This window comes from Nelusetta ayraudi, unplaced genomic scaffold (assembly GCF_046127955.1).
Source record: "Nelusetta ayraudi isolate G7.1 ecotype Tasmania unplaced genomic scaffold, CSIRO-AGI_Nayr_v1 ptg000007l, whole genome shotgun sequence".
NCBI lineage: Eukaryota > Metazoa > Chordata > Actinopteri > Tetraodontiformes > Monacanthidae > Nelusetta > Nelusetta ayraudi.
In genome coordinates, this window is record NW_027466057.1 from 2,269,773 (window position 1) to 2,295,033 (window position 25,261).

Here is a 25,261-nt window from a genome sequence, read left to right on the forward strand (position 1 = left end):
ATTTAGTTTTTTCTTAAATACATTCACAAGTTAATTTTTTATTCATTTTTTTTTAAATTCACGGTCGCATCCCAATCCCGGCCATCCAATTAGTGTGCCACCAACCTGTCCATGTAATCCTCACTCAACATCACTGTATCTCCTCCCATTTGCATGGCATCAAACCGGAGCTGTGGTACCGACCTTATTTCCAGCAGCGACTCGGAAAGGCACTCGCGTTTCTGCCGTAAAGTCGGCACGGCCTTCGACTCGTTTAGTAGATTTTCCTTTTCCTTTTTTTTATTTTTACATTCTTTACGTGCTAGCTGCGCGCGCGCTATTTTTTCGCAGTCGAAATGAGTCGTCAGGGTGTGATCGGGTGCTGCCCCTGCTATCGCTAGCGAGGCGGACAGAATTCCTCCGAGCAGCCAGCAGCCTCCTGTTCGTCTCAATCACTGCGGCGTTGACGCGTTAGCCGCGGCGTCGTCGAGCGAGCTTAGCGGGGCGAGCAAAGACGGCTCCCGTAGGCAGCAGCTGTGTGTCGTGTAATTTTGGAACCGTCGTCGCTTTTCTCGGTACTCCGTTAAAAGGGACGCATTGCTGCGGCGAGTGCGACGCGATAACGGTTCTCCCTCCCACACCTTGCTGAGTGTTAGCGTGGCTAGCCCGGGGAGCGCCGTGCAGTAGACCGGCGTCAACTAGCTGAGCCCACCGTTGGAGTTTCGGATGTCGCAGCACTGCAGTTCCCTGCCACTTTGGCGACCAGTGAAGGCTTAAATCGGAGCCACGGGGGTGGCTGAGGAACGCGCAGAATTGGACCGCCGAGTGATTGAAGGGGTTAAACGGTGTTAGAAGCAGGCATTTGGTGGCTAAACTGTCGGCACTCGCATTCATTTTCAGCATTAGCTGCGTCGAGGCGGAGGAGTTATCTCGGGGAGGCCCCAACCCGTCTTCTGGCTACCTCCCCAGCCCGAATCTCCCGTGATTTGCCGAGGATAACCGCAGTCGCTTTCGGCTGGGGGGACAACTTAACAGCGAGGCCCCTTAGCTAGTATCCCCTCCCCCCAGTCCCCGTCCATCTATCCACCCATCCGTCCATCCACCCATCCATCCGTCCCAAAAAGCCTGACAGACCTCCTTTTTGGTCTCAGAACGAGGCGAGGCACCGGGACTTCGTGAGAAGCTGAAAACGTGGCGAGTGTCGTGTGATTATTTTTTTTTATTGTTTTTTAAATATATATATATTTCTACCGGGTTCCGTCACCAAAAAACTGGGCTGCCTAAACCAGAGGGGATGACTCTGGAGTCCATGATGGCTTGCTGCCTGAGCGAAGAGGCGAAGGAGTCGAAACGAATCAATGCAGAAATTGACAAACAACTCCGCCGAGACAAGCGGGACTCCAGGAGAGAACTGAAATTACTTCTGCTCGGTATGTGGACGCATGAATTCTTGAATACAGTGTTCTCTTTTAACCCCCCCGTCGCTTTTGTGGAACCTTCTTGGGGCCTTCTTGGTAATGCTAATAAATGTATGCTAAGTTACTGCTTAAAGGGGTCGCTAGCTGCGAGCTCGGCTAGTGTGTGTGTGTGTGTGTGTGTGTGTGTGTGTGTGTGTGTGTGTGTGTGTGTGTGTGTGTGTGTGTGTGTGTGTGTGTGTCATCCAAACGGCAGCTTTCGAGTTGATGGCGATCACCACTGTGTTTCATACAAGTGGTCCGCATTTGTGTTTTGGAATGTTGCATCCAGTGAATGTGGATGTTGCCATTACCAGGCTATCAGATACCTGTCAGTTGGGGCCACTCAAGATCAGCCCCCCTACTTCCAGTTAATCAGTTGGTTGGCTTTAAAGCTGCCAATCACAGCCATTAAAGGGTGAGGATGGTAACTTGGTAATGGAATGAATCAATCTATCTATCTATCTATCTATCTGTACAAATATACATGCATTTACACACAGACACAGACACACACACACACACACACACACACACACACACACACATACAGTATATCCTGTTGCCTTCATCAGGTTGCATAACAGTTGCACGGCTGGATGGAGCCCTAGGTGCCCTGGCTAGATCTGGCTTGATACCCACTAATCGATTGACTGGTTGCTTCCCAAGTATTGGTGTGCCGTGTTGCCAATCTATCCGTTTCATAGGGCAAATACACTGAATTTGCTGGATTTGCTTCCCCCCCAGCCTGTCGTCTAGTTGAGTGGGTTAGCTATTTTTATAGCTGGTGTGTGGGCAGGTGGGAGCTGCTGTTGAATAAGTTCCCCTGCACTGCATTGATTCACAGTTGGTGTGGACACAAAAGAGGAGAGATGGGCTATGCTTTTTTTCTTCCTTTTTTTTGTCATCGCTGCATTTTTGCTGCACATTGCTGGAACATGCTGCGTGTGTTGCGTGCCTCCTCCGCGGTCAGCTTTGTCCTGTGTGCATGATGTGACCCGTCTGCCACTTCAAACAGCACAGCTCCTTGGGACAAAGCAGGTGTCCATTTTTAGGGACAATCGCAATTATCTAGGTTGCAGGCTCGGCTTCAAAACGTTTGCTCCCGTTTCTCATCCAAGGAAAGTAGCCCGGGTTATTTGACTTGTGTGTCTTCTTCATTTCCCCACGGAATACCTCAGCTCGGAGAAGTAGGCCACACCAGAGCTGTTGAGTTGATGGGATACGTTGTTTATTTTTTGCCAAGTTTATTTGGCCAAGGTGAGCGTGTTTTGATCAAATGGTTTTGGTGCTGCCTTCTCGTCCCAAACGCTCTGATTGTTTTCACTTTTTACATGAACGGCAGCGGTGGGTATGTGTGAGGAATGTCACAACATATTCAAGCACAACACATACCGCGTCTATTTGCACTCGCAAGTTCACAAAGCATCGGCAAAAGAGTGTGTGTGTGTGCGTGCGTGCGTGCGTGTGTGTGTGTGTGCGAGAGCTGCAAACAACCCTAGTGCAAGTCAGCCCATCCTGTGTGAGTTGTGGATGTCAGTGGACGCCTGGATAAGGACGTGTAAGGCAGGATTAGCGCAGGTCTTAATAGGCTTGGTTAAACACATCCCCCGCTCAGACTTTGAGATGTCACCGAATCCTATTATCCCCTGACATTATTCTCAGGCCCAAAGCCCTCAATGAGCCACTTGCCTCGTTCCTCCTGTTCAAAAGTTGAGGGGTGAATTGACACTTGGATACAAATCAAGCAGTGGGACATTTGTTAATGTCAAATGTCGCAGGAGTTGTGTGGTCATGAGGGAACCTGCAGCTGTTAAGTTTCAGGGAAGCTTAATTTGGTGTACAGAACCCCGTCTACCTGCTGCATATTCTGAAGATGAATGAGATACACACATGTTGGAGTAAACTCGTGTGTTTTATAGAATGTTTCGCTTCATGCCTCTTTTATTGTATGAAATGTTAATAATGGTTATAAGGGGGAAAAAAATCACGGAACTTCCATGTGAGTGAGAAAAGATGCAAATGTCTTGTGTACTTTTCTTAGAAACCTAAATGACGGATAAATGGTGATTAAGATTGCTATAACCTACATTCGGTCAAAGAGAGAGAAGTGATGAGATAATTCAGAGCCCCGGGTGAAGATCCTAATTACCCTCTGTGCTTGCCCTGATTAAGAAGGAAAAAATGAGCTAAATCTGTATGTCACTTAAATATTTTTTGTATTTGTTGTCTCGGCTTGATAATAAAGATGCACACAAACACACACAGTTCAATATCTAATACTTCACCAAGTTTATAAGATTTGATTTCAATGGGCAGCGCTCTTGCTCACTCAAGCTCGGCCACTTGGTTTAAATGTGACGAGTCTGCCAGGGCTGCACAAGTGCCTACAGTCTGGCTGCCTGTCAGTGGCTGTCAGTGAGAGCCATATCAGGCCATACTGCCAGCTTCCTGCTCCACAGGCCAGTGGTTTGCCTCTACTTGGTCAAAACACAGCGGGCCAGGAACTGTAGCCCTTTTGCTGCATCTGCTGTATCCCCCAGTGGAGAGGGCGAGCAGGCAGTAAAGTGGGATGGAAAGGCGAAAGTTGCTTTGAGGTGCCGACGTAGGTAAAGTGGACGCTGGCGTGTATTGCCCACCCAAGGTCGGCTTTTCACGTGCAATAAAGGGGGCTATCGCCCAGCCAGACCCCTTTTTGTCAGGGCTTTGCGGCACAATATTTGAGCCGGTTTGGCAAGTGCTCATTGATTGAGTTGTTCTCGCCAGTCCTCCTCCCCGTCGTCTCAGTGGCCAGTCTTGTTACCAGACATCCTTCAGAGGAGCCGTCTGATTGAACCAGGAAGAGGATCAGAGGGTAAAGCTCAGATGTTTATTGCTGACTCCCCGTCTCTTGCCAAGCCGTCTTATTTTGATCATATATGGCAATAAGGATCTTCTAGCTCTACTCTACTGTGTGTGTGTGTGTGTGTGTGTGTGTGTGTGTGTGTGTGTGTGTGTGTGTGTGTGTGTGTGTGTGTGTGTGTGTGTGTGTGTGTGTGTGTGTGTGTGTGTGGACGGCACATCTGATGCCAGTAAATGCAGGGCTGTGTAGATGGACAGTTTGAGATCCTCTCTTATCATGTTCAGACTTTTCAACCAAACATTAGAAAGAGTAGGTGTGCTGTCTCGTCATCAGGGCCGTTTTTATTTATTTATTTTGCTTGTTTCGCTAATAACCTGCAGTAAGACGGCATTCATGCTCAGAACGATTCTAGGCAGGTGATCGAAGAGATGAATTATGAATACTTCTCACAAAACCTTCCAAGTCCCTCAAGCAGCCTTTGGTTGAGGTACCGTGACATCATCACCAGTGCGGAGCGAGCAGCAAAAATAGCAAATCGGTGAACGTGTTGGCCCGACTTTCTGCACATTGGGTTTTAATGGGAAGGGGGAACCTTTGACCGCTGAGAGTCCAAATCAAAGAAGAATCGCTGCGACTTGCATTAGAAATTAATTCCGGTCGGACTCCAGTGGACGGAGGTTGTGCGCACATCTTGAGCCCAGTTTTTATGGTCAGTGTCCCGGACATGCCTAATAAATTCATCCAGTGCTTTGTGGTAATGTAGTGCACACTTATTACAAATTGACGGTGCCTAAGAGAGAATATTCAAATGGCTTGTTTTGTTGCTCTGCTCTGTCCGTTGCCAAAGGCCGGCTACACACAGTATGATTTTAATGACCCAAAAAGCTCGCAGCAAGCCACACCTCACAGTTAGGATCTAAGAAACTTTAGGACAGTATGTAAAATATGCTGCACTAAACATCGACAGCAAAGTGAATTTCAACACTGACATTCAACGTGCGTGGACCGACATTGACGCACAACAGTTAGATGTCAAAAGAAATGCAAAGTGAAGAGGTGAGCGTGAGGGAAGCTGTCACTCAGAACTCCTCAGGTTGTCTCATGTCCGGCCCCGCAGTGCTGTCTGATTGGCTACTTAGGTGAAGTGTAATAGCCTATTAGCGGGGCTGCTGCTTCATTGATTGCAACTGGAACTGCAGAGAAAAAGAGCACAGCGCACGTCTTGCACATTGGTTTATTTTTTTATTTTTTTTAAGTAATGAATGTGTTGGCTCGCGTTAAAACCTCAAATGGAAACTTCTGATCACATATATATCTAAGTTTATCGGTCTTGAAATAAAAAAAAATTGTGTGCCTCCTGCTAGTTTTTGCATGCCATAGCTGAGCCACTCTTGCACATTTTTTTTATTATCCATCAAAAGGTGCATTTTCTTTTACATGCTGACACACAAACACCGTTTAAGTTGCAAACACGACTGGGCTGATGCGCGCGCGCACACACACACACACACACCTGAATGGGGTCACGCTTGGCTCTCCTGAGACTCAGGGGTGAACAAGGTTAGATGGTGACTGTCCCAGATACCACTACACTCTCTCTCTCTCTCTCTCTCTCTCACACACACACACACCATAAAATCAGTTTGGTTCATGTCTAAATTATTTATTTACTCTCCCTAATTGCCCCCCAAACTGCTCTTGTGTTTTTTTCCTCACGGGATTCAAACCGCTGTGCGTTTCCGAGTATTGGCACATTTCCAATCAACTTAATGTTGACTTAATAGGCAAAGCAGCATGCAAAGAAGTAGTTATGGTGGCTTTGGTGGAGGGCTGCTTGGCTCTGTGGTAAGTGGTGAGTTTTGTAGGTTGGTTTGTCAAGTGAAGTGCAGGTGGTCCCACACTTCAGCCTCGAGCTGAAAGGTCCTCCTCCTTCAGAAAACAGCATTTCCATGGTAAACAATGGCCACTTCCACCTTCCTCTGTGTGAAATATGACATTGGAGTCTGTTTTCACCGGCCAGTTTCACATCTCTGCCCGCGACGGTGAAAGTTGCAGGACACCCGCTACTCTTCAGACGTGTCCCGGAACGAATCCCTCCACACTTTTCCATGACGGCAGGGGGTGGCATCGCCACTCGTCTTCTCCTCTCGCCAGCTGCTGTTGCACGCTGAAGCCCACGCGCTTTTTTTCTTTTTTCTTTTCTTTTTTTGCCGTTTTGACTCATGTCATTCACGTCCCTTTCAGCTTGTGTCCACGCCGACCAGCCACGGCATGCACCGTCTATCCTGCAGGGCTGGCTTTGCGGTGGGGGTGTGACTTTTCTGTGAGGAAAAAAAAAAACCCAAAATGAAGCTGGGCTGCACTTGAATCGGCGCAGTGGAAATATGCAACGGGGGGGCTGTTCTGCCCATGTGTGGACATGGAGGGATGTTATCTCGCAGGATCTCCGCAATGAGATTTCATCAAAACGTGGCCGTGGCTTAAGAAATAATGTCAACATCAAGGATTTGGCTCGGAGCGCCGCCAGGCACGCTGCGCGCACTGCCGCCTGAAATACCTCCGCTTGCTCCAAATCTTTTCTAAAAGGCAGTATTTGATTTTTTTTTTTTTTCCCATTTCTCCCGCTCACCCACACCCACTCGACCAGAACAGCACTCGACGACGCAAAAAAAAAGAAGAAAAAACCTCACAGGCGAACAGACAGAGCCCGTCCAAAGGTGGACGCACGAAGGTGTGAGTGTGTCTAATACACAGCTCATGCTACAGCACGTATATTCGATTTGCAGCTCTCACACCCACGCACTCGCAGCGCTCGGCAGATGCAGAGTCATCCGCGCCAAGCAGCCGCGTTGTTGCTAGATCCTGTCGGAAAGCAGCAGCAGGCGAAGGAGCTGCTAGAGACGCTGTCCTCTTCTCTTTTTTTGCCTGAAGAGCGTGCGTGCGTGCGTGTGTGGCTAAAGCAGGTGTGGGCAAAGTGTTTCAGTCGTGGTCCACAATGGGTTCTAAAATTTGACAGAGGGGCCGGAGCAAATGGATGGAGTGTTTTGGTGCCCCACCTCATAGGAGAATAAAATATATCATCTACAATATGTAGAAAGCATGTGCTTTGATGTCCATTGATAATGACAAAAACATTACAACAAAATATCTGTCTTTGAAGCTCTATGGTTTTTAGCTCTTTATTGAAATGACTCCTAAAAAAACAAACAAAAAAAAGAATAAAATAAAGCTTTGTTATTGTTACTTATTTATTATTAATATCATTTCTTCAAGTTCGGCGGGCCAGATTAAAAACCTCAACCGGCCGCATATGGCTCCCCGGGCCGTAGTTTGCCCATGCCTGGGCTAGAGTCATGTACTCTGTTTGGTTTCCCTGACTGTTGCAGCCGACAGGGAGGGAAAATGGGCCATCGCAGGAAAAGGTAACAGCCGTGCCTTGAGGTTTACCACTGGATCCATGTGTTTCCGTGTCGGTTAGGCAGCTGCTCTGTGCGCTCCCTAGCTCCGGGCAGCCTTGGCCCCCGTCCCACCCCTTTGAACGGCTGAAAGATGGCAGTTTCCAGGAGGAAATTTCGCGAAAGAAAAAAAAAAACAGTTCAAGACCCACGGCCTATTTTGGTTTTGCCTTGTGACCGGCCCCTCTCTCGTGCGCTGTCTTTCCAAGCGTCTGATAGAAAGGGCTCCAACACTTCACTCAAATCATGCTTGATGGTCGCTTAACTTCTGAGATGTACGTTCAAATGTCCTCTGCCTGAGACCAGACTGTCATCTGCCACTACGATGCATGAAAAGGAACCCAAAAAAACACCATCCATTTACGTTTCACTTCACATGCATGTTTTTGGACCGTGGGAGGATGCAGACACAGGGAGAACATGCAAACTCCACACAGAAAGGACACCGGCCCGGAGTCGAACCCACGACCTTCTTGTTATGCGCCACTGTGTCATCCCTGCCTCCCCAAACCCTCCCCCCACCCACCCACACACACACACACACACGCACACACACAAAAAAAACAAAAAAAACAAAAAACAAAACCCACTGACTTTTCATATGGAGGCTCTGCTGGTGCCCCACGTGTGTCTGTCTGCGCCTGTGTGAGTTTGCACGCAGGGTCGCCGTGACGGTAATGATCCGCGTCTCTTTTTCACGGAAATCCGCGGCAGGCATCGCAGAAGGAAGGCAGGGGGGCTTACAGCAGGGACTCTCATGCATGAGGCCCTGAGTGGCCGCCCATGCCTACACGTGAGGCGCACAGGAGGAACAGCGGTGCTAGGCCTATATATAGTACTAGACAAAATGTGCAAAAATATTCCAGCAGTCGGACGCTTTGATGGAGGTGATAAGTGTCGTCTTAAGACCGATGTTGGTCAAAGCGTATATATTTTTTTTTGTTTGTTGTTTGTTGTTGGTTGTTTTTTGTTGGTTTCATCAGTCAGTGCAGCTTCACTTGGCTTTGACCGAAACGGCTTGTAGATCATGAAAATCATGAAGGTGGGACTAAGCCTTTGTGATGTCCTGAACAATTCCTGCTGTTCTGTTGCCCTGCTTGTGTGGATCAATTAAAAAAAAAAACATGTTTGTATGTAAATCCTACTGAATTATCATTTTTGGCATGAAGGCAAATGTTTTTTTGGGGAAACATGCCCACATGTTGCCTCACAGCCACTCTGGTGCTCGTGTCCACACAGTGCGGATTTGTCCGAGTGGCCTCTGTGCTTTTAGGTTCTAGGCTTCTGGTTGGATAACATGCAGATACCTGCAAAGACCGCTCGAGGCCTCAAGAAGTCAAACAAATTTCATGGAGCACCAATATCCTGTTGTGTAGTCTCAGGCGATTCCCACCTCGGATACAAACTGGTTAAACAGCTTCGGTCGAAACCTACAGATGGTAAATAATGCCGTCAAAGGTGCGAGACGACGATGCTGCGACTCAGGCCGCTGCACCAGGAAGGTGAAGGGCAGAGACGGAGGAGGAGGGTCGGAGGAGAGACGCACCAACTGCATCCTGTCGCTGTTCTTTCTCAGTATGCATTTATCGTCTGCGTCACAGAGGGAGCGCAGAGCTTGTTGTTGTTGCCAGGACCAGTGCAAAATTAACTCCACCTCTCATTTTCCCACCTGGAGTCTGTCTCGGTCCTCTCTGTGGCAGTTTCTGTATCTGGGAGATAAAATAAAGATCAGAAGATGGTCAAATATTTTCACTTCCTGTTTCACGACTCTTTGTCCTCCAGCTTAAAACTGCACGACCCTTAACCCCAAACGTGTGGCCACTACAGGGTACCACAGCTGTGTGTGTGTGTGTGTGTGTGTGTGTGTGTGTGTGTGTGTGTGTGTGTGTGTGTGTGTGTGTGTGTGTGTGTGTGTGTTGCCACTCTCTTCCACTTGGCTACCTGAGCTGGAGCGCGCTATCAAAAACCCAAAGCTATTAAAAGGTGACCTCCTTTTTCTGGGCCATCGCCAAAAAAGAAATGGACGATAGTCTGAGTTATGAATCTCTATCGAAAGTCTTTGATGGAGAGGCGATGAAGCGTTTCTCCGGCAGGGGGCGAGGATCCGGAGCGGCCGGGGGGGCCGGGTTGGGGAACTGGGGGAGTCCGGGGGGTGGCCGGTGTCGGTTGGAGGGAAAACGGAGAGGACAGTGGCAAGTAGTGTAGTCGTCTGGAGAAAGAGGGACAGTCGAAGAGAGCAGCAGAGCGAGATCTTGTGATGTGGGGGGGGGGGGGGGGGGTGGAAAGGGGTCACGAGTAATAAATCAGACGTCCGGATGGAGGGTGACTGTCTTTTGTCGCGGGCGTTTCTGCGAGCCGCTCTGCTGCTGCGCCATTTATCTTTTTATTGTCGCGCTGGATCAGAAAAATAAAAAGCACAGTGTCTGATGGGGGGGAGGGATTGTTGGAAGACTTTTTTTGTGTGTTGGGGGGCGGGGTTGCAATGATTCATAATAAGCCCCCCCCCCCATCCCCTCCTTTTGCCCCATCGCTGCTGCTTTTACCCGACGTTTCCACAGAAGCCAGTGTCCTGGTACTCGCAAACAAAACAAATAAAGAGGAGGAGTGGAGCCCTTGCACTCTTTCCTACGGCAAAAAGATGGAAGAGTGGTGGCGGGGTGGGGGTCGCCGTTTTGTTAGCTGTGGCGCAAAAAAAGAGAGAGGGGTGGAAGTGGGGGCGGGGGGGAGAGTGGGACGGGAGGGGTTAAAAAAAGCAGGAGTGAAAAAGAGAGGGAGACAGAGGAGGGTTGCTATGGTAACAGAAATATGGCTGCTCTTCAAAAACCTTGAATGTAGGTGGTGGTGGTGAGATGGGTGCTTGTGCACGCGCTTGTGTGCGTGCGTGCACACTCTCTCCTTTTTTTTTTCCCTCTTCCTCATCTCCCTCTTTCAGTTTCACAGTTATGGCCGTGCCGGATCTTCTTCGGTTCTGCAAAATGCCCGTTTTTTTTCTCCTCCTCTTTTCTTTTTTTTTTTCCCGGTCGGCCCCAGGCTGCTGATTCTGGGCACGCAGAGCAACGAGGACTGGTGTGAAATGTGGGTTAGGCCTAAACAAAGGCGTTCACATAGCTCTTGGACCCCCCCCCCCCCCACACACACACACACACACACACACTCCCCACTCCGCCCCCACTACTTGAATCAAGAACATTTATTTGATTAGACAGAAGCTATCAAATATTTCCGTGCGTGCGCCGTTAATCCCGCGCTGCCTGTGGCTCTCCGCCTGTGCAAATCTTGAAACCCAACCCCCCCACCTCCCCCTCCCACCGCACGCCAGAGAAGCAGCGATGATCTCGCAGCCTGATATGGACTCGGGGGGCAGCGGAGGATCACTGGAGGAATGCGACCTCTTGAACTCCTGCCCTGCCGTCACGTGTCCGATTCGCAGCGGGGCAGGCGTAATTAATCAGCCTCATTAAATTAGCTCGTCTCTCTGCTCCTCCCCCCGCCCCTCTCGGAAGCGCAGCCTCGTCGCGGACTTTTGCGGCCGTGCTGTAACGTCGGGACAAAGGCGCCTTGATATGTTCGCAGTCATAACCCGTTTAGCTCATTAACTTTGAATTTCAGTCCCCTGATTTCATAACGCCGGAGCCTTGGCCAGGCAGGCATTCCTGGGCAATTACGCTTTTTTTTCTTTTTTTCTTTTTTTCTTTTTTTTTTGTAAGGCATTACGTCAGCTTCTTTGCATTTGCATGCAAAGTTGTGCCCAGCTTTGTCTTTCATCGATTAATCACAGGAAAGGGGTCGCATCTGATTAGCTGACGCGCAGGCGACGGCGTTGCGTTTCCTGGGTTCCCTTCTGATGTCTCCGCCCGGTCAACCGTCTTCGCTGCGCCTCGTTTTCCGCCTTCATTCGCTCGTAAAAACGGGGAGGGAACTCGAAGGACACTTTGTCACGAGTCCTTCTAAAATCGCGACGTTCGGCCGCTCATTTCCAACCCACATTTCAGCCGCGCTCTCCCGGCGGCACGCGTTCTGAGAAGACCTTAACCTGTTGATCCGAACCGTTCGGATCCGTTGTCGCGATAAACGGATCCCAATTTCCACCACTCCACCTGTTTGTTTTTTTTCCATTGCCCGCTGAAAACAGGATAAAGAGTCTGCGTGTAACCTGCCGACTGATTCCTTTCACCACCGACCACTCAGTCAGCTTGGGCATGAAACACTTAATAGGAGAAGTGATGGCTCAAAGTTGCTTCACCTCCCTCGTGTGTGTGTGTGTGTGTGTGTGTGTGTGTGCGTGCGCGCGCGCGCGCGAGAGAGAGACCCCTTGCTTTGCTGACTATCAACAAACAAAGGCAACGTACAGCAGGTGTTCAAAAAAGAATAACACTTTATTCGGCAAGCTGATAATTATGAGATAAAAGATAAAAGCAGTACAATCTGGAAACAGACTCTGCTCCTGTACAAGAGCAACCACCCCTGGATTTGCTCTTACACAACCGGTCTCTGAAGTCCACCCGGGTGTCGTTGACAGTGTGAAGGGGGGGGAGATGCCTAGTCGTATGTTTAATCCGTCGTTATGTCTATAGATTGGGCTGAACCGGCCGTCCTAGCAGGTTGAAGAGTGAAACATTTTTTTTTAGACGTCCTGCAGACGGCGATTGTGTCACACTGCGGCGACGGGGCATCAAGCACACATGTCCGTGTCACATGCAGCACCGGGGTCTCGCTGACGAGAAAACCTGCCCCCCTGCCCAGTCACAATGCTCGCTGGGAACTCAGTGTGGCAGTTTGGACGACACCATGCAGGCTTGTGACAAAGTTGCCCAAATGACCATGACACATGAAACTGACAGTTTGTTTCTTCTTCTTTTTTTTTTTAAATATTTTTTTTTTTTTGCTGGATTTGTGTAGTTGTGAGAATGGTTCTTAAAGTTTTTTTGTGTTTTAAGTGTTTCAACACGCGTCAACGCTAGGGATGCAAATGATCGATTGATTCATTAATCGTTAGTTGATTTAACTTATAGATCAATTAATGATTCATTGATAAGTGGCGATTTTTCCTGAGAACCTAAATTTCAGATTGAAAGGAACACATTATTTAACACTTAAATAAAGGTCCAATGTGACGCATTTGTACATGAGAGAAGAGTAGAAACACCCTAAACATTTATCCTCTGACTTTAAGTTGACTTCTAAAGGGTCACATTTATACTTTTTTTTTTTAAGTTTTTTAAAATTAACTTGTTCTACGTATATATTATGACCATCACAGTATCTACTAGTAAATTGCTCTTTCCTGCCATTACACTGTTAAAATGATATTAATTACCCAAAAAATGTTCAATTAATTGCGACTAATTTAATTGAATCGATTAAATTCTTAATCGACCATTAATCGATAATCGATTATTTGTTGAAATCCCTAGTCTGCGCCTCTTGTTTTATTTTGGACTCAATGACGCCCAGGCGAAGGCCTCTGACTCTCGCCTCCTTGTCCTCCCTTGTCCTGCTGCAGGTACGGGAGAAAGCGGCAAAAGCACCTTCATCAAGCAGATGAGGATCATCCACGGAGCCGGCTACTCGGACGAAGACAAGAGGGGCTTCATCCGCCTCGTTTACCAGAACATCTTCACCTCCATGCAGGCCATGATCCGGGCTACCGAGACGCTCAAGATACCCTACAAGTTTGAGCAGAACTGGGTAAGACCGATTGAGACCCGCGGGCTGAACCTCGAGTGAGAGTCGGAGCCTGAACTCTGCTGAATGGAGGGCTGGCCACCGTAGTTAGCCCTGTGTTTAGGCCATTGACCTGAAGTAAATTTTGCTCAATGTAGGATTAAAAAAAAAAGAATGGAAAAGTGATGTTAGTTGGGTATCCGTGTCGCCACATTGCAGCTAATTCATTCTAACCTACTATGACACGCGAGCGTGCTTCTCAATCCCATCCTCAGAGTCCCACTGGTCTTTTATTGTGAACCTGTAATTGAGGAGAGGCTTACAAACTCAGCTCAAGGTGAATGTAGCGCGGCTCTCAGTAGGACAGGAGGGCACTGCTGCGCACAGACATGCATTCAGGTTGACTGGGCTACGTTATAGATGCACTCGTTCTCTCACCGGTTGGTTCCATAAAGACAAAACTCAGCATTTTATTTATTTAAGTTTCAAAGTTAGCCCTTCCGTTTTCACTTCACTTTGACAGCATAGTCAAGCACACTGAAGTTCTTTTGCCGTGTAAACGAGTTGGGCAGCTGGACTCGACTGCGCGCAACATTTTAACCAAAGCGTCTTTCGGCTGCAAGTGTGAAGAAGACGTCCTTCACCGCTGTCTGTCTCCCCTCTGCTGCTCCAGTCCAATGCCATGCTGGTGAAGGAAGTGGACATCGAAAAGATCAACGGCTTCGACCATCCTTACATCGCAGCTATCAAAACCCTGTGGGCCGACCCTGGGATCCTGGAGGCCTACGACCGCCGCAGGGAGTACCAGCTCTCCGACTCCACTAAATAGTGCGTGCATTTTCCTCCTTTTTTTAGAACTCGCGTGGCGTCTGCAACATCGAAATGACAAAAGTCGCCGTCATGTTCACCGTTTTTGTTTAAAAAAAAAAAAAGAAAAAAAGAGAAGAAGCAATTTTAATGCTTCGATAGGAAAATTTCATGCATTGCAGGTAGACAGACTCGCCCCCAGATGTCAAAAGAACAGAGCACGTGTTAAGTGTGTGTTTTGTGTTGTTTGAAGGTGGGTCCTGTTTCTTTTCTTACCTTTCCAGTTATCAAACATGCACACAGCAGAGTTGTTTTCAGGCGTTTCAATAATTTGCATTTTGGATCATTGCGAAATGTTCCCCCCCCCCTGTTTTTTTAAGTTCACCATGGAGGTGGTTTGATTATTGATAAAATGCTGAATGCTTGCAATGCAAAAAAAAGGGTGAATCAAACCAAAAGGTTTTCTTATCTTTTTCTTTTACTGTTTTTAGGCTAATAATCAGCTATTATAAAACACTTATCTACTTTTACTTTAACTGCGGTGTTGCACTTCTGCTAAGCCAATCCTCGAAACTTTAGGCAAAAAACAAAAAACAAACAACCATTGTTCTAGTTTATGGTCATGCAAGTTTCAGATAGAAAACACCACACCCTTTTTTTTTTCTTTTAAAGCGTGTTGTTTTAGTCAGATGTGTCCTGTTGCGTGTTTGCACATGCACGGTGAGCTACCGCATCATGATGTGAGGCTCCAAGCAAAACGGTCGAACGCTCCTGACTCGCGTTCTAGTGCCCCCTAGTTGTTGATCTGCTGTACTACAGCACTGGGGCTTTATCTGTTTTTTTTTGTGTGTGTGTGTGTGTGTGTGTGTGTGTGTGTGTGTGTGTGTGTGTGTGTGTGTGTGTGTGTGTGTGTGTGTGTGTGTGTGTGTGTGTGTGAGAGAGAGAGAGAAAAGGGAGAGATCAGATAAATGAGAGCGTGAAAACAGAAAATTGTTCAATGTGTCTGTCCCACGCTGATGTGATGTGTATCTCCAGTTACCTTAGCGATTTAGACCGTGTGACTGCGGAGGGATACGTTCCCACCCAGCAGGATGTGTTGAGGGTCCGTGTTCCCACCACGGGTATAATAGAGTACCCCTTTGACCTGGAGAACGTCATCTTCAGGTACCCGGGTCTGTAGCTTCACCACGGCTGCAGCGCACAAACCAGTGATGACTGCCAGGTCCTCAGCCGGAGCCTATACAGTGCACTGTCCAAAAAAGGAAGAAAAAAGGAAGAAGATATGTGTCGAGCGCTCTGTGCGGGCTATAAAATTTCAAATACCCTCACATCACTATGGTGAACTCACCAGACAAGCGCTCATTTGCCTGAATAAACCCACTTGTCCCACTGAGGCAAACAAAGCTTACGTTGATCAAATGAGCCCGAAGGCCCCGGCCGTTAAGCTGATTAGATATCACTGGTTTGTGTTTACAACTGTGCCGAGTTACTGGCTTCAGGATGGAGGGAAAAAAAGGCGGGTGGGGGTGTTGGGGTGGGGGTAAGCATGTAGGAAAGCAGCCGCCACACAACAGATGAAGAAGTTCAGACGGTGACGTGACGTTTTTTTTTTTTTTTTTAAGAATCGGTCTCAAAAATCGGTGAGAAAACTGACGGATGAAAACAGATTTCGGCAGTCGAAACCGCACGAGCGGCGGGCGCGAGGAGACCCGTCCTCGTCCAGGCCGTTGCACCGTCACAGTCCCCCGAGCTTCTCCATCTTACCCGGGGTGCTGCCGTTTCCCTGCTGCTGAAGTCACCGCTACCACTGTCACTGGTGCCGCCTCGCCGTCCACACTCTGCAAGCGTCTAGTTCACAACCGGCATCAGCTCACTGGCCAATGAAAAACCGTAACCGTCCCAAGTGTCGACGGCACGGTGACGCTAACAAAACCTCTTGCTTTTTACGAGAGGCCTCCGGGTTTTCTCCCCTTCCACTTCCTCACCGGGACGACTTCTTTTCCCCGCGGTCGCCAACGATGGGGGTTGCCGTAATTTGCCTTTCGCACTTTAACTGTTTCCCTGTCTCTCTTTTTTTTCCTTCTCTCTCTTACTCTCTCTCTCTGTCCATCTCCCCACTGTCCCGCCGCCTCCGCCGCCTGACTGGCCTGCCTATAGCTATCTTTCCGATCTGGATCGCATTTCAGATTCCAACTATCTTCCCACTCAGCAGGATGTGCTCAGGGTGCGCATTCCCACCACTGGGATCATAGAGTATCCATTCGACTTGCAGAGCATCATTTTCAGGTAGAAGGAAAAGTCCCGCCTCGGCCCCGCCTTGTCGTGTCATAATGTCATTAACCCTCTTGTCATTTAATGTAGTGTCCCCCTTCAAACCGCAACCCGCATTACTTGTATTTTTTTCCCCTCATTTTTGTTCATGGTTTGAAAACAACGTAATTTTGCATTTGATTTTTGCTTCATTCGCCCCTTCCCAAAAAAAAGAAAGAAAGAAATCCGTTGTCTCCTTACAGTCCGACGTACCTCAACCGTACCATCTGTGTTGGCAAGTAATGCATTACTAAGTAATCCACTACTGTGATTAATCTACTTTTTTTTAGTAATGCAATAACGGCTAAACGGGTAATTATATCAAAATTACTTCATCAAGTAACGATTCCATTATTTTTCTGAAATATTTTGCAAGCTAAAAATGTCTTCAGCAAAATGTCGGAAATTTAGAAAAACAACCGGAAACAGTGATGTTGCAGGTTGATGATGCAGCCTTGCATGCACCGTCGTTGATATGCGACGACGCACCAAAGCAAGCATGGCGGCGGCAAAAGAAAAAACTGCAGTTTTGTTTCTAGCTGGAAATACAAACATTATTTTGAGTTCATCTCGTCTAAATCAAAGAATACTGTGGTTCGTTGTACGTTATGTGCAGGAAACAAGACATTATCAACTGTTGCGTTATCTTTTTTTTTTAACTAAAGTAATTAGTAATCGATTACTTATGAAACAAAGTAGTTAAAGAAGTAATTAGATTACTTTTTAAGGAGTAATCAGTAATCAGTTGTTGGGTTACTTTTATGGAGTAATCCCAACAACACTGCGCACCATATAGCTCAACCTTCCTCCAAAGTCCTACATTCTGGTGCCCGCTCGCCGTAAATGGGTCACCTCCCCTCTTCCTCCTCTCCTCTTCTCTCCGGCTGGCAGAAGAAACGAGGTCGTCCTCTTCGTGGTGGTGGAGAAGTGTTATTTTTGGGCGGCGGGTCCTGCAGGGCCTATATTGGCCCCCGGGTCTCTGCGGACCACAGTGGGCCAAGCTGCCACCAGGGGGCAGCCTCACATGTACTATCACGGTCCTATCAGATTTCATGCACATTGTTCCCTGTAGCTGCACCAGGAGGCCTGAGAGGTGCAGCCAGTGGTGCACCCAAAGGCCACAGGTTGAATTAGCAAAAAAAGATATAACCAGTGCAGATGGTGTAACAGCTTCACGCTAAACGCGTCTAACGAGACGGATTCTGACTGAGTGGCTTCGCCGCAAATTAAGGCTTTAATGAAACTGGGACCTGGAGTCCCTGACGAGCGGACGGCGACCTTGTCAAGGAGAATCTCATGAACGCTGAAAGCCCGCGAGGATTCTTCCCTTCCGTCAGTCGGTGCTTCAGCTGGCCTCCATGTCGTATGAATGGCAGCGGCAAACCTCAGCTACTCGGCCCCTCAGAGAGAATCGTGTTTGTCGTGCCCATGTCAACCTCATTCACCGATTTAGGAAGCCGCCCAACCGCGAAAAACCCGCCTCAGACCCAGGTGCCCCGTTTTTGTTTTTTTTTGGTTTGGTTTTACCGTTTCATCTCCTGTTTCTGTTGTCTGTATCTCACGTGTTGTCCTTCTTCTCCTTTACCTTAAAGGACACTTTGATCTCTTTGGTGGCATGCATGACTCACTCTAATATCATAATCTGTTTTGCCCGTATTTGTCCCTTGCCTGATTTTTGTTTGTTTACAGTGTTTTTCCCGTCACTGTGCACATTCTGTCCCTCTCTCTCTCTGTGAAATTGAAAGTTATTGACTAATAAAGAGTGGATTTTGACAGTTTGTCCTTGAATCCATCAAGAGTTCTTTTATAATTAATAAAAAAAGAGCCCTAAACGACACAAAAATGAAAACCTGTGCTGTCATTGGACCTAATGTTAAAAAAAGACTATAAACTGTCTTTATTGGGCTAAAAATGACCAGCGTTCATAACAATATTTTAAAAGGAAAAAAAAGAAAATCTGTATTCAAAGCTAAAATGTATCTCGATGGATTCATAGCATTCTTTTCAAATGCACTGCAGCACATTGAGAGTGTAAACTTGAAAGCAGTTCTTCCCTAGCGGCCCCTTCACTTTTCATCTCCATCGACAGGATGGTGGATGTAGGGGGTCAGAGGTCAGAGAGGAGGAAGTGGATTCACTGCTTTGAGAACGTCACCTCCATCATGTTCCTGGTGGCGCTGAGCGAGTACGACCAGGTCCTGGTGGAGTCCGACAACGAGGTACCAACATCGCTTAGAACTTTGCGTGTTTGCGTCCGCCGTCTGCGCTCGATGGGTTTGAACATTGCGAGTCGCCTTGTTGTCTCCTCCAGAACCGCATGGAGGAGAGCAAAGCTCTGTTCAGGACCATCATCACCTACCCCTGGTTTCAAAACTCCTCCGTCATCCTCTTCCTGAACAAGAAGGACCTGCTGGAGGAGAAGATCTCCTACTCTCACCTGGTGGACTATTTCCCCGAGTTTGATGGTGAGATCGTCTTTGTTTGTTGTAGGACAGAGTGACTCCAGACAAAGGCCAGAACATGAATTGTCTGTTAAAATCTACTTACGGTTTCGTGCTTAGCTACTGCTGCTTCCTGTCTGACTAATATAGAGGAACGTGGGGGAATTAAAGGTACCATATAATAACCCATTTTCAGAGCATTTCATTCCTCTGTTTCATCCGGCAGAGTAGTCTCTCAGCCCCAGAAAACAGCATATTTAGCCCCGTGTTTAAAGCCTCCTGTGAAAAGCATCAGTTTTTAGCTTCCCGCAATAGCTGAGGGTTTGTTGGACCTTCCACAAGTTTCAACGGTGGCTGAACATAAGTGGCTTTGGGAGTGTTGTTACTGACCCGGGTTGGGGGGAGGCATCAGGGAGGTGTCCTCGGCCCTTTGTGATGTCACAAACGGCGCGGCGCCCACTTCCTCTGCTTTTTTTTCCCGCCGGACATTCCTGAACCGTCGTCTTTCGCCCCACCCCACCCCACCCCGCAGGTCCCCAGAGGGATGCACAGTCGGCGCGGGAGTTCATCCTCAAGATGTTTGTGGACTTAAACCCCGACAGTGACAAGATCATCTACTCCCACTTCACGTGTGCCACGGACACTGAGAACATCCGCTTTGTGTTTGCAGCTGTCAAAGACACCATCCTACAGCTCAACCTCAAAGAGTACAATCTGGTGTGAGGCGCCCACGTACGACGCGCAGCCTCCTCGTCCTCCTCCTTCCTCCCCCCATCGCACAAGCGCACACCTCCACTGGGAGGCGCGACTCCACATGCATCACACAGCACACCGTGCCGGCTATCGCGCACACTTACAGACACACACACTCACGCACGCACGCACGCACACACACAAACACGCAACTACAACAGGACCCCTCTTGTTTTTGTTTTGTTTTTTTCTGGGTTTTTTTTTGTTTGTTGTCTCTCTCTTTCCGTGCAGTACTTTAACAACAAACCCTCCTACCTGCAAACGCGGCCCCTCCTCGTTTTTCCACCAAAGCTCGGCCCCCTCCCACCTCCTCCTACCCCCCCACCCACCCGTCGTCCTCCCCCTCCCCCCCCCCCTCCTCCTCCTTCGCTCGGCAGCTTGTTGTGTCAGAGCCCTCGCTCCTCTCGAAAAGCTGCTCCGCGTGACTCCACGTGGCTCTGGCACATTTCATCCGGCACACAAATAAACCAACACGGGCTGTATAGTGACTCAAGGGTACGTAGGTGTTTGTGTGTGCGCGTGTGCATGTGCGATGTGTGTGATGCGTGCGTGCGTTTGGGCAGCATTGAGTTGCGAGGAGTTGCGGTAGGGTAAAAAAAACAAAACAACACAAAAAAAACAAAAAACGACACAGCGGCGTCACACCCCGCCTTCTGCCCGCCCCCCCGCCCCCTTCCCTGAAACCAAGCAAGGACTCGGCGAGACGGGTGTCAATCTTCTCGGGGGCTGGAAGTCAGGTTGCACATCAGGCATAAAATCAAAAAAAAAAAAAAAAGAAACAGAGGGGGAAAAAAATGGGCCGGTGGCCGCAAATTTTTGTTCGCTCCTTGCATTTATGAATGTACCCACCAGTACAGTATCGCAATCACACACACACACACACAAGAAAAAAAGTAGAAACGTGTATTATGAAGTCATTGCGTATGTAAACACAGTTAAGACAAAAAGCACGAGAGCTCAAGACATAGTTGATTGAAGTCAGTTTATTGCTGAGATTTTTTAAAACTGATGTTTTTACGGTAGAAATTTGTCGCTACGTCTACTGCTATCGATGGAACAGACGACGGCCAGGAGGGGCGGCGGTGGCGGTGGCGGCGATGCCAAGTGGTGAGACGTTCCGTTGAAGGGTAGAACAAAGACTTTTGAAACAAAGATATCAAAGAGGCAACCAGAAATTTTACTTGACATAAGTATCCTTTAAAGATTTCTGTGGGATTTTTTTTTTTTTTGATTTGATTTTGTGTTTTAAGTTAAAGACATCACTTCCCTCTTCCAGATGTTTTCTGTACGGACTCACAGGGACAATCTTCCATGTGACATCCAGCGCCGCCACACGCCACTATTATTATTATTATTATTATTATTATTATTATTATTATTATTATTATTATTATCGCAGAAAACAGGCGACGTGTGATGTCGCCCGTATCAAACTCATTCGGCGAAACGCGAGCGGTGTCGTCACAACCTGAATCACTCAAGCCGTCCAATCAGATGCACCGTAAGATGGTGACAAGCTGATCATATCTAGTTGTTACGTTATTACTATTGTTATTATTGCTTCTTTTCCTTTCCTTCAAAGAAACGTTCTAGTCACTTTGCGTATGTAAAGATTGCTTGCCGAGCGGCGAGGAGGTCCGAACCTTCCGCAGAAGACGCACCCTCGACGCCTGCAAAATGTTGTTCGTGTATATTTGGTTGTAAATACGTATACACAAAACACTGCAACATGTACAAAAGAAAAGCTCTGTGGTACACCTTCTTTGGCCAAAAAAAAAGGACAAATACAAAAAAAAAAAAAACACCCCATAAAAGTATCTTTTATTAGTATACATTTTTTTTCTTATGGATTTATGGTATTAGTGATACTGTGATTATGGGTTTTGTTCACTTGATATATAACACGACTACGCGGAGCAATGCGGTGTTAAAAGAAAGAAAGAAAAAAAAACCAAACGTTTCTCCTCGACTCCACACTACTGCAACAGCTCTGACTCCAGAGTTTTCTAACTAGGGCTGGTTAATCACAGTATCGTGACAAAATGATTTTAAGAGTAATTAATGATTTTTCTTTTTTTTTTTCTTCTCTCTCTTTATTTATCTAATTTATGGACCAGGTTTGAAGATGTTGATAATTTGACTGCTTTTTGATTCTGCCATGTTAAAGTGCTCCTTTTATTATTATGATATTATTATTATTTTTACTTTTCCTCACGCCGGAGCTTACTTGAGTCTGAACTGCTGTTTAAAAGAAAAAAAAATCACTAAACAAAAATGAAAAAAAAAAAAAGAATGTCTGGTATAGTAAGGACTTTTATCTCTGCTTTCTACTTCTTGATACATTTCCAGTCGTACTTGCCATCACATCTCCATCCATGATTATACTATTTGGGTTTTTTCTTTCTGAGCCCTCACATTTGGTTTTTGTTTTTGTGTGTTTGTTTGTTTTTTTAATTTCAAAAACAATGAATTTTGTTATTTCCTTTTGGTTTATAGATGCAGCGCTGTAATGCATACTTAGAAAAATGTACAGAATGACATAGATAGATTCTTTTTTTTTCTTTTTTTTACTCTAATCAGTGATTGAAGGCCCATGCGGTTCATTGCTTGCTCTATTTGTACTTTAATGCAGAAATTCTGTCGTCGGGTTTTGTTTTGTTTCCTTTCTTTTGCGTTGTTAATTTTCCAGTTTTTTGAAGGCTTGCTTCAATAGTGCCAGTGAAGTGCAGATATACTCTTTGTTTTGGTCTTTGACCTTTTCTACAGGTGACTTAAAGCTTCATCATCATTAAGGGCTATCACAGTGCATCAGGCTGCGTGTCATCCACTATTAATCCCTGTTTATTAACTGAAGAGTGCTTGCAGTATGTCCTATAAGAAGTATAGTGTGTGTGTGTGTGTGTGTGTGTGTGTGTGTGTGTGTGTGTGTGTGTGTGTGTGTGTGTGTGTGTGTGTGCGCGTGTGCGCGTGTGCGGTGAGTTTACCAACACTAAGCAGCTGTCTCCATGTGTTTCAGTCCTTTTCTGGCCCTCCTGGTGACTGAAGTGAACCCAGTGTCTCTCTTTGCTTTTGGCATCACAGTGTTAAGTTGTGTGCGCACACTACGACCGGGACAAGTATTGCATGTCTCCCCTCCAACTCCCATCCCTGAAATCTTTTTACTGAGAATCGGCGAGCCAAGTGACGGCCGTGCTCGTGGCTGCGCATGTTCGAACCCCTGGACTGAAAAAAACAAAAAACAATCACTGCTGCCCAGGCCTCAGGTTCATAGCTTGATTCCCTTCTTTTTATGCTGCTGTCGGATCTTGTCCGTCTTGAGGGTTTTTTTTTTTTCATTATCGTAAAAATTGATGTGATTAAGGGTCACATTCAGAAATATTTTTGGCTTTGACCACAACATTTGGATTCTAAACTTCACATATTAAAGGGCTCATCTATTTTTATTCAGGTCTTCGTCCCAAACTCTGGTGGAATGTGTTGTCCAAATGAAGTTCTGTAAAATTCCCAAACACAGCTGCGTCAACAGCAAAATAGTGCAATCTCACATGACTGTGCCTGTTGTCCGCAGACGGACACTATCAGTGCCCTTTGTGACATCACAAAGGCCTGCTTTCCAAAACTGCCACTTCTGGCCTACGCTCTCTTAAGAGTGTACCCAAGAAAAAAAAAAAAGGATTGACTTTTCTCATGTCTGTGGAGTTGGCTGACAGGATTGACTGGAGACAATATTGTTTTTTCACAGAGACTTGCATAATTAGGAACCTTTAACTCTGGGTTCTGTCTTCTATAAATGGTTCTGATCAATGTAAAGATACAATGTTAAGTGCTCAGCCTGTCCTTTACACAATAGTTCACACCAGAGAGAGTAAACGATACGCTTGCAAAAAAAAAAAAAAAAAAAATCATCTAGCATATTGAGCTCCACCTACAGGACAAAAAAAAATCCTAACTCACTCGGATGAGCACAAACTCACTCACTGCTAAAAATGACGGGAATCAAAATTATAAACGTGGGGTTGGCAAGCGACGGTCCGACCACATTGGACTGACGCGTGCTTCAGACTTCCGGTGCGGCCTTCGGAAAGAAGTTTGACGATTAAGGCGACGCAGGCTGCCAACTGTTCAGACCGCTGACAAAAGAGAGGGTTTGGGTGCCAGTATTTAACTGGAGCGATGCAACCAGTGTTGGACACTCAAGTGCTTTAAGATTTGTTGTGTTTTTGAGCGCAGCTCGCTTCCATGTTTTTAAAAAAAAAAAAAAATTAAACTTGACAGTAGAACTCCGGCACATGGTGAAGGGCTGACTGGCTGTTAGTGTGGGTTTGGTCATGTGTCGGCAGCCCGATGTTGCACAGCGTGTTTTCTTTTCTTTCTTTTTTTTGTGACACGTTATAATCTCGACGTATATATCTATATATATATATATACATATATATATACATATATACATATATTTATGAGTATGAAAGGGCGGGCGGCGTTCTCTTAAAGAAGTGTCCCAACCCTGCTCTTTTATTCAGGTCCGTTCTGAGCAATGACGAGTGGAAAGACTGGATAGGTTTTTCACAGCAACACTTATTTATTGCCTTGTATTGACTTGAATAGTGAACGTTGGCCTCGCTGCCCCTCGGTGTGCTTTGCGCGAGGACCTCGCGAGCCCTCACACAGTCGAAAACGTATCTAGCTGCCGTTGGTGTGTGGAGTTGGTGCATATTCAGAGCTTAAATCTTGGTTTTATGTTTGTCATTTCCTGTATATTAAAACATTACCAGAACACTACTATTATTATTTAGGACCACTCGATTTTTTTTTTTTTTTCCTTCCCCTCACTCCAATGAAACCTGAAGGTCAATTGTGTAGTGGTGTATAAACTGCTTTTCTCTCTTTCTCTCTTATTTTTTGTATGTAAACCAAGTGTAAATTATGTATGATACTGAGTGTGCCAACCCCACTCTCTCTTGAGCCAGGCTCTCTCTAAGTGCCAACGCTGTGGTCACCATCGAAGGGCCACCAACCTGAGATGGTCCCCCCCCCACCCCCCTTCCTCTTTTTAAACTAAACACACCGGGGACTAAAAGGATAGATGATTAAATACACACAAAGATTTTATTCTGTGTTTAAGATTGAAGATTTAAAAAAGATAAATCTGCTGTTTGTTTTTTGTTTTTTTGTTTTTTTTAAGGAACTGTAATTATAATTGCATGTGCTGTTTTATTTTGTGTTGGAAGTGAGGGCTTTGATGTTTTCATTGGAGCAGAACCCTCCACCAAGGGGGGTTTCGCTAAGTTGGATATTATCGATTTCTTGATTTACATAACACTTGCCATATTTTTTTATGTGTTTCATGTATTTGTTTCAACCACTGTTGCCTGATCCTCATTCAAACATGAACATGACTTATGATCATTGCCGCCTTCTAAGAGAGAAACATAACGACAAGGTATCTGTTTTAAATTGAAATAAATTTGTTCCTATACTTGCTCCTGGTGTGAGTGGCTTCGTGATTATCTTCCTTTCTCTCTTTTCTACAGTTCCTAAAGATAAAAAATAAAAAAT

The 25,261-nt window shown here is 46.6% G+C and overlaps 2 protein-coding genes across 4 annotated transcripts in view; both read left to right on the forward strand.

Annotated features, from left to right (window-relative positions):
* The window catches only part of LOC142883143 (inositol-3-phosphate synthase 1-A-like), a 135,364-nt gene that overhangs the window by 11,216 nt on the left and 98,887 nt on the right, over window positions 1-25,261 (forward strand). The window lies entirely within an intron of this gene.
* Window positions 197-25,186, forward strand: gna11b (guanine nucleotide binding protein (G protein), alpha 11b (Gq class)). 3 transcript variants are annotated; one of them, XM_076017807.1, is made up of 8 exons: window positions 197-1,409; window positions 13,234-13,418; window positions 14,068-14,222; window positions 15,237-15,365; window positions 16,359-16,487; window positions 18,601-18,730; window positions 18,823-18,976; window positions 19,485-25,186. In XM_076017807.1, the coding sequence occupies exons 1-8, from the start codon at window positions 1,274-1,276 to the stop codon at window positions 19,673-19,675; spliced, it is 1,209 nt and encodes a 402-aa protein (XP_075873922.1). In that variant the 5' UTR covers window positions 197-1,273; the 3' UTR covers window positions 19,676-25,186. The 3 variants fall into 3 exon arrangements, with proteins under 3 accessions (XP_075873922.1, XP_075873924.1, XP_075873923.1); XM_076017809.1 differs by lacking the exon at window positions 16,359-16,487 and having other exon boundaries at window positions 201-1,409; window positions 19,485-20,583; XM_076017808.1 differs by lacking the exon at window positions 15,237-15,365 and having other exon boundaries at window positions 201-1,409; window positions 19,485-20,583.